Source organism: Wolffia australiana, chromosome 10 (assembly GCF_029677425.1).
Source record: "Wolffia australiana isolate 7733 chromosome 10, ASM2967742v1".
In the NCBI taxonomy this organism is placed as follows: Eukaryota; Viridiplantae; Streptophyta; class Magnoliopsida; order Alismatales; family Araceae; genus Wolffia; species Wolffia australiana.
This window is the reverse complement of record NC_135844.1, coordinates 3,249,474-3,258,632: the sequence shown is the minus strand read 5'-3', so window position 1 is coordinate 3,258,632 and position 9,159 is coordinate 3,249,474. Positions and strand designations below refer to the sequence as shown.

Here is a 9,159-nt window from a genome sequence, read left to right as displayed (position 1 = left end):
TGACTAGGGTATCATTATTTATGAATAGCTGACCATTCATTAAATTTGACTCTAACATTGATTAATTTTGCTATAACTTTGACTTAATATGGGAAATGGGCCTAATCTCAAATTTTACAACATCTCATTCCTTCAATCTCCTGCATTATCCACCTAATCTCTTTCCCACTTTCCTGTTTTATATGAAGTTAAATATTTTAAGTTTTAGAACTATGATTTTAAACTTTTCCTGGATAATAGTTCTATAAAAATGCACCTATGACTCAATTTTCATCATTTAGTATATGTTTTTATGATGAATTACTGCTGCTGATGATCAGTCTTCCATTGTTGATGAACTTATTATTCATGAAATTTGACTCTCAAATTTATTTCTTTTACTATAACTTTTCATTAATTTGGGAAATGGGGGATACATATAATGGGCCTAATGGGCACTTACTATGTTCTACAATCTTGGCTTGTAAATAGAGCAGAGAAAGAAAATATTGCTACGAAGAACCAGCGAAGGAAGACCAGACGACGATCTTCAGTGGGCGAGAAGATCGACGAGATGGTGAGCATCACCTCTCTTTTTTACTTTCCGATTGAACCCCACTTCAGATCTCAAGCAAAAACAATAGGTGATTGGTTGGGAAATTTATCTTCATTACATGTTCCGTAATTTTTTATTGTTTTAAACTCTTCGAGCTGGAAATTCGCTGTTGGGTATTCATTTTTTGTTCTTGGGAACTATTTTATGGCCTCGAAACCCATTTCGATTCACCTCAAAGAACAATTTTTTTTGGGTCCGAAGAACTATTGTATGTTACGTTTCTTCAACATTTTAAGAACTCATATTCGACGTCTTCGGTTTTGACTGTGATCTTTTGCGGCGCTGCTGTCATCTATTATTATATTGTCTCACTATCTGCCTGATATTCTACGTAAATTCATCAAATTCATTCATAAGTATTGGTGCAATAGCTAGGTTTGAGGGGTATTTATGTTTGGAGTCGTCTATTTCTGATATTATGTTCCTTATTTAGATAATTTCACACTTTTCGAATTCTATTTGTGCACTATCCTATTTTAATTTTGGCATTTTTTCTTTTCTATCACTTTTGCTAATTTTTGTCACAAAAATATTCAACCTTCACTCTTAACATATGCAGAAAATCACTTGAATATTACTATTCGTACTTTTGAGGATAACTTTTATAAGTGATTATTATCGTAATATCTATTATATTTACGTCTCTTGTCCAGCCTGCGCTTGATTATAATATTCCATGACATAAACGTGTGCTATTCGTTTTGTGAAAGAGGATGTGGATCATTTTAGTTCCTAGTTGGTCTGGAAAATTTCAGCACTCCCTCCTGTGTTCATTGCCCAGGCTAAGGAATTATTTTCAAGGGAAACCATAAACGGCTTCAATAAATTAGATTTTAAGTTTATAATTCTGAATGTGGGATGTGTTTTGGTTTGTTGACTTCTGGAACTTAATGTTCAACGTTTAAATGTGCCATGTTGCTGTTGGGGGATTTGTGAATGTGATAAATTTCGCTCACTGTCTGTACCATTACATTGATTTGTATCGCATGTTCTTCACGGTGTAGAAGGATCATGTGAACCCCTGAGATATCTCTCTGTAAGAAGTCTTCGTCCGAAGTCTTTGGTGGATTCACGTAGTAGATCATGGCGATATTTGCCTTTTTTATTGCGTATTTTCCTTTAAATTCCTATTGCTAGATCATCAGAATTAGTCCATATTTTTAAACACTTTTGAGTTTCAATGGTCGTAATATGTTCTTCGTTACTACAAGATATCTATTGTCCTGGACACACATTCATTGCTAATCAGTAGAAAAAAATATTTATGTTAATGATTCCTGAGTAAATAAATTATTATAAGACTGTAGAGACAGAATAAGATGGATTGCAGACAACGATGAAGGCAGTTGTGGGTGAAGGAGGGACCACACAGCATGAACCTCGCCCTTCTCACCAAATGAGATGGCAGACTTATGGGACCAGAGGATGAAAGGGCCATCTGCTTTATGACAGTGGTTGACGCAGGTGTTTCCTCGAGTCCGAGAATTTTTTTGCTGCATAACTGGGATACAGTTCCACTTTCTTTTATGTTAGATGATTGGTCAGCTTGAGCCCCCTACGTGTAGAGCTCCCATGTCTATTGGCTGCTTGCAAGGAAACCTCAGGCCATAGTTTTGGACTTTTGGGATGCCACGGAAAATCCACTGTTCGTTGACAACGTGTCAGCCCAAAAGGTGATAGATTTTATCAGAGGATGCAGCTATCCCCACTATGTGCCCGTGGGGTGAAGAAGACTAGTCCCATCTTTTCTTCTAATGTCCTTTTGCCCAGGCAATGTGGATGGGCAAGTCTATCACAGGGGTCGATGTCCCCTCAAAGAAGGCCTTCAGGGGCTTTCCGTGGAACAGGTATTCAGGGCCAGGAGGAGTGTTGACAGCTGTCTGCGGCGCTCTGGGCAATATGGTTGCATTAGGCTGAGGTTATTTTCAAAGGAAGGAAGGCTGTCTGACCTGCATAATGCATGACGTGGAGAGTTTAGCTCAGTTTGGTTTAGAGGGAGTTGAACAGAAGGGCTGGGAATCCCTTGGGTCTAGTGTGCATTTATAATTTTTATATATTAATCACACAGGGAGGATCATTGATCTCGGTGACCGTCTGCTTTTTCTTCAATAAACAAGACTGGATAATCTAGTATTTTTTTAGTCTCAGCTGATAAGCAGCGGATTTCTTACTTATTTGGCGAGCACCTACCCTGATCCAAGCTTTGTGACTTGGCAATTTGACGACCAAGACTAGACAAAAACTCTAGTAAATAGGTAGATATCACTATCATAGTCTCGGCTTCCCCAAATATGTGATCACGTAAGGTTACCAGAAGAATGCTCTGTTATTAATCTCCTTAAAACGTGGGTCGATATTCCTTTACCCTAAAGAAATCGTTTTTGATATCTTGATATATTGTGTGCACAAACTGTAACCCTATGTCAAGCAGAAATATCATTTAACTGTGGCCGAGAGGTTTTTTCCCCGTATCCCTAGCTAAATTCACTTCCCCTCATCTTTTTTGTTTCCCTCACCCTTTTCCGTCGTACTATATTTTGACATCCAATGAGTCTCATTTGGGAAATGAAAATCCTAAATGCACGATGCAAACCTTGTTTTCCTGATTAATGGGATTTCAGAACCACTCGTTAAATCATTTAATATCAAGATGTTTCTTTTGCAAAGTCATTCTGATTCCGTTTCAGTTGTTTCTCGGCTCACAAAAGCTCAGAGTCTATAATATAAAAAATCAAATAAGGAAAAGAGGCATACATTTTCTGAAATATTGTAGTTCTTGTGACACTCCTTTTTCGTTGTAACGAGATACATATTTTCCACATGGAGCAAAGAGAGATTAAATTGAAATATTTAAAACAACTATTCTCGAATCATATACATATGACTTGTGGGACATGTTAATTTGAGGACAATGACGCTGTGATGAATAAATTAAGATATCTAGGATGGTCAAAACTAGCTTCAAGATGAGAAAAGCTCGAAAAAATATTTTGGCCACAACATGTTTGTGAACTATGAACACAAACCAGAAAAATTTAGCGATTACTCCAAATTTCATAAAAGATCTTCCCTTTGCTTTCTTTCTTTTGTCAGATTGTGATAGCTTCAATGGTTTTAATGTAGTTTCTGATCCTTAAATCACTTTTCTTGGCAGAAAATCTGTGAAGAAATTCGAATACAACCATACCTTTCATATTAAGCCCGGGAATTTTCCAAACATAGCAAGATCCTCCAGAAAAACCCCTAGCACCATTCATCCTCTTTCCTCTCATTCAAACCTGCGAGCAATATGCTATCAGAGCAGGGTCTTCAGCTCTGAAAAAAACCCTGATCTTTCACTCATCCTGCCTTGATCCCTGACAGGGAAATCCATTTCTTCACCATGGAGAGCAGTGTTGCTGCTCCTGCACCTCCGATTCCACTGGAATGGCCCCAAGATGATAATTTGACACTCGATTGGATACGCTGCTTGACCGCCACGCTCGATTGGTCTTCACGGAATCTAGCCCCGTCTGATCTCCCTTCTGTTGTCCCGGTTCCCTTCGTCCAGCGTCTCTTGCTCTCTGCGTCTAATATCCTGCACAAGGAGCCAAACTGGCTGCAGATCAACGTGCAGGACTGTGGTGATCCCAATGCCTCTGTCGTCGTCGTCGGTGATGTCCATGGCCAGCTCCATGACGTGATCTTCCTCCTCGAGGATGCCGGATTCCCATCAGAGAATCAGTTCTTCATCTTCAACGGGGATTATGTGGATAGAGGTGCCTGGGGCCTGGAGACTTTCCTCCTCCTCCTTGCCTGGAAGGTAAGTCCTCCAGTTTTTTCCTCTTGTTCTTCACAATCATTTGTCAATTTGGATGACCATCAAGGAACCCCTTCTCCGATTTCTTCAATTTCAAGAAAAATCTATGATTTATTTGTATTTCTAACTGTTTGATAAGGGTCATCACTTTTAACTACATCAATTTTTTCCTATTTGATTGATCTATTCACAGTACTGTGTTCCTTCCTGTCTTGTAGATATTTATACCTCACCGTGTGTTTCTCCTTCGTGGAAATCATGAATCTAAATACTGCACTGCAGTGTATGGATTTGAGCAAGAGGTGAGGGCCAAGTATGGCGATAAGGGCCCTCAAGTTTATCGCAGGTGCTTGCGTTGCTTTGAAGGTCTTCCCCTGGCTACCGTCATAGCTGGGTCTGTGTTCACTGCCCATGGTGGGATTTTCAGAAGTGAGATTGCACCTGTGGCGAAGAAGAGGAAGGGGAAGAAGGGTGGCAGGAAGAAGAAGATCGTGATTGGATCGTTTGATGAATTGCTGAAAGCAAGGAGAACTGTTCTTGATCCACCATGGGAAGGCTCGAATCTCATCCCAGGTGATGTTTTGTGGTCTGATCCGTGCTCAGTTAATGGCATGTCTCCGAACAAGGAGAGGGGTATTGGCCTGCTTTGGGGCCCCGATGTCACCGAAGAATTCCTAAAGAGGAACAATCTCAAGGTAATCTCATTGCTCTCTCTCTAACTTGATTTTTCTTTTTTAAAAGTAGTTCATCAATTCGGGATTTAAAACTTAGATTTTAGGGTTAATTAGTTTATGGTAAGGATTTAGATGTTAAGATTAGAGTTTAAGGTTTATGGCGCTCAGAGAGACCTGTTGAGGTTGTTGTTCCTGTTATTTAAGGAGCGGATGATAGTCAAATCTCATAAAGGTTAAGAAGGTTTAGGATATTGGGTTTAGGGTAAGGGCTTTCAGAGGGTGACCTGTTGAAGTTCTTCTTGTTATTTGAGTTTGCAGTTGATAATCAGGTCGCATGAAGGGCCCGATGCAAGGGATAAGCGCCACGATCTATTGGGGATGGAGCAGGGCTACACAATCGACCATGAAGTAGAGTCGGGGAAATCAATTACCATCTTCAGTGCCCCTGATTATCCTCAGTTTCAGGTTTCCAGTCTCAATTTAGTCTTTCCAATTATATTTAATTTGACCCATAGACCATGTGTTTGAACATCATTCTATGGCATTTTGAAGGTGTAAGATTTTCTTCTTCTTCTTCCTGTAAACGTTTATACATTATTTTCCTTGAAATTTTTTTTGATGGTGCGTTCATATTTTCATATTTCTATTTGATTGTGACAGCTATTTTAGGATTTTTTTTAAGTAAGCAGCTTTTATAGGATATGTATCACCTTGGGTTCAGATGAGCTTTTCGGGAGCAACAGTTGTTACAAGGCTTGCTAGCCCCATACCTGTAGTTAGGGAAGGACACGGTCTGAGCGAAATTCGGTCAGACTGGATCAAACCAGACCATCGGTCAGCATTTTTAGGGCTGAACGAAACCTTCCGGTCCGGGTTGGGTTTGCACGTCAAACAGGACCAAAGACTGGCCCTTTCTCTCACCCTCTATCCCCTCTCACTCTCTTCTCACCTTCTCTCACTCTCTTCCTCTTTCCTTCTCGTTCTCTCTCTCTCTGGTCGTCTCTCCCTCTCTCCCTCTCTCTCGCTCTCACTCTCTTCCTCTCGTTTTCTTTCCCTCTATCTCTCTCCTGCTCTCCCATTCCTCCTCTCTCCCTCTTGTTTTCTTTCCCCCTTTCTCTCTTCCGCTCTCCCATTCCTTCTCTCCCTCTCTCTCACCGGCTCCCTTCTCCTTTCTCAAGGCCCTCTCTCTGTTGCCCTCTCGCCCTCTCTTACCCTCTCTCCCGCTCTCCCTCTCCTCCTCTCTCACCTTCACTTTCTCTCTCCCTTTCTCTGTCAACCTCTCTCCCGCTTTCACTCTCCTCTCTTCCTCTCGTTCTCTGCTCGCTCGCCCTCTCTTTCGCTCTCCTTCTCTCCCTCCCTCATTCTCTCTCTCATACTCTCTCCCTCTAGCCTGCTCCCTCTCCCTTGCGCACTCTCTCCCTACTGAATTCTCTCCCTCTCCCTCTCTCATTCTCTTGCTCTCTCCCGCTTGTACTCCTTCTTTACTACTTCATCTCTCCCTCCATAACTCTTGCACTCTCTCTGTCTCTCAGTTTTGCCCTCTCACTCTCTCACTGTCTTACTCTCTCCCTCTGGTATTCTCTCTGTCTTGCGCTATCTCAGTCTCTCTCTCACTCTCACTCTCTCACTCTCTCACTCTCTACCTCTCACATTCTCACACTCTCACTCTCTAATTACATTCCTCTCCCTCTCTCACACACATTATCCAATACTGCTTTGTCTCCAGAGGTGACATTAGATGCAGCGAGATAGCCAAGTCAACGTAACATGGGCTTGCACATTGACTAGTCAACTTGACTGACCAAAGACTGGATCGGACCGGATTGAGACCGAGACCGAGACTGAGATCGGACCAAACTTCAGGTCTAGGTTTAGGTTTTTGGTAAAACCGAACCGAGACCGGACCCTGTCCTTCCCTACCTGTTGTAGGAGATAGTATAGTGACTTGGCTTTGGGGTAGTTTTTCCATGGACGATGCCACCTTAAATCATTTTCTTAGTCACCATTATATATTGTGCTTCATTTTAGTAGGCAACAGTCTTCTTCATCTTGCCGCACTGCATCAATATGGTTTAAATAATACATTGGTTGTAGATTCAGAGATGGATAAAATAGCTTCTTTCCCTTGTTTTTATGTAAATGATCTAATTGGATGGGTGGCTTTTGTAATATTTTTTTCCATTTGGATTTTTTATGCTCCTAATGTTTTGGGATAAGCTTTCAAAATTTTATATTCATAAATTTTCTTTAATTTCTTGAAAAGTACAAAATCCTACCGAGCTTTTATTTTTTTAATCCTTGCGATCATCTTTCATTTGTCTAAAACACGACGTTTTTGAACATCATATAATCATGAATTTAATCTATAAGAGATTTCTACTTCATCCTGTAAAATTCTATGCATCATTTTGTCTTGAAAGTTTTTGATGGCGCTTCAATCTTCCAACAGGCTTCCTAAAAAATATAGGAATTTTTATTCAATTTCTTGAAAAGTACAATTCTTGAAAAGTACAATTTCTAGTCTTAATTTGCTTCTTTAATCTTCCCAATCATCACTCACTTGACCAAGTACTAAGATTTCTACTTTTTCCTGTAAACTTCTACGCTAAATTTTTTCTTGAAACTTCTGGCAGGCTTCTCAGGACAGATATAATAACCGAGGTGCTTACATTATTCTTCAGCCCCCTGATTACACCACCCCTATCTTTCGGACCTTTGTAGCTGTGCAGCCCAGGCCTAAGGTCTGCCTCTCTCCCTTTCTCTCTCTATCTACCTCTATTATTTTCCCTTTCTCTTCCTCCCTCTCTCTCACTGTGTCTTTCCTCTTTACCGCTCGTTCTTTGTCTCTTTCTCTTTCTCTTTCTCTTCATTTGTCTATGTCTCTGGCTCTGGCTCTGTTCTTTGTCTGTCTGTCTGTCTCTCTCTCTCTCTCTTCATTGTTCTTTTCACCCTCCTCGCTCTCTTCCACTCACTCTTTCTCTTTCTCTCATTTCTCTCTCTTTTTCTCTATCTCTCCCTTCATCACTCTCTCAATCTCTTCCTCTTTTTCCTTCAGCTATTCTTCTCTGTACCTCTTATACTTTCACATCTTCTTATCTCCCTATCTACTCTCTCTCCCTTCAGCTTGCATTCTCCCTCCACATTGCACTCTTCCCCAGCTTGCTCCCTCTCTCTCCCTCCATTTCTTTCTATCTCTGGGTATGAATATTCCTCCCTTTCTAACTCACTCTCTTCATTTCTTACACACTCTCTCTCTTTCTCATAGCTTTTTTTTCTTTTCATCTCTCTCATAATCTCCATTCCACTCTTAATCTTTCTGTTTTTTCTCTCCACTCTCAAACTCACTTTTTGTCTTCTCGGACATGACCTCCATTCCACCCTTAACCTTACCTCTGTAGATCTCTATGTCACTCTCTATTTTCATACCTTTCTATTTTTTTCTCCCTCACCTGATCTCCATTCCATTCTCTGTATCTTTCTTTTATATCTCCATCTTGCGTATCATCTCCTTCATCATTCTCTCTTTCTCCAGGTCAACGCTTATTACAACTTTGAGGAAGTGATGGATTCTGATGAAGAGCTAGACCTCAAATCAAGCCGGCCGTTGACTGACGCCTCGGCTGACGAGGCAGAGTAGCTATTTATTGTATCATTTTGCAAAAAGGTATTCCAGTTTGATTTGATATTTGGCCTCTACTTCGATTATATGATTGGCAATGATCCTGATTCAGTTGGGGAAACTGGCTCCGAGGGCCAGCTGGACTGCCTGGGTTATTCCCCAGGCCCCTGGAAAATGTTTTAAAGATGATAGAACGACTGTTTCTTGTCTGTCAGAAATCTTATTCAGAATGTGAATGTGATTTTTAAAACTGTTTAAATTTTGAATGTAGATATGGAATTGGAAGAACAATTGTGTAAATTTAATTCTACAGAGCAGTCAAAAGTATTAAGATAGAGAGAAAAAATAAAAATTAAATCTGAAATCAATATTATGGAGGTATATTTGTGCTACACTTAGTGCTTGTCACTCTAGTCGATTAAGTTGAATTGACTAATTAGCATATGTTATATACTTACTGTTGATGATGATA

General features: G+C 40.3%; 1 protein-coding gene across 5 annotated transcripts; it reads left to right on the top strand.

Annotated features, from left to right (window-relative positions):
• The first annotated feature begins 460 nt into the window (after positions 1–460).
• On the top strand, positions 461–8,946 carry PP7 (serine/threonine phosphatase 7). 5 transcript variants are annotated; one of them, XM_078581861.1, is made up of 7 exons: positions 461–556; positions 3,750–4,397; positions 4,613–5,089; positions 5,387–5,533; positions 7,702–7,809; positions 8,601–8,732; positions 8,800–8,946. In XM_078581861.1, the coding sequence occupies exons 2-6, from the start codon at positions 3,978–3,980 to the stop codon at positions 8,703–8,705; spliced, it is 1,257 nt and encodes a 418-aa protein (XP_078437987.1). In that variant the 5' UTR covers positions 461–556; positions 3,750–3,977; the 3' UTR covers positions 8,706–8,732; positions 8,800–8,946. The 5 variants fall into 5 exon arrangements, with proteins under 5 accessions (XP_078437987.1, XP_078437984.1, XP_078437988.1 ...); XM_078581858.1 differs by having other exon boundaries at positions 8,601–8,946; XM_078581862.1 differs by having other exon boundaries at positions 472–556; positions 3,959–4,397; positions 8,601–8,946.
• Positions 8,947–9,159: the final 213 nt, after the last annotated feature.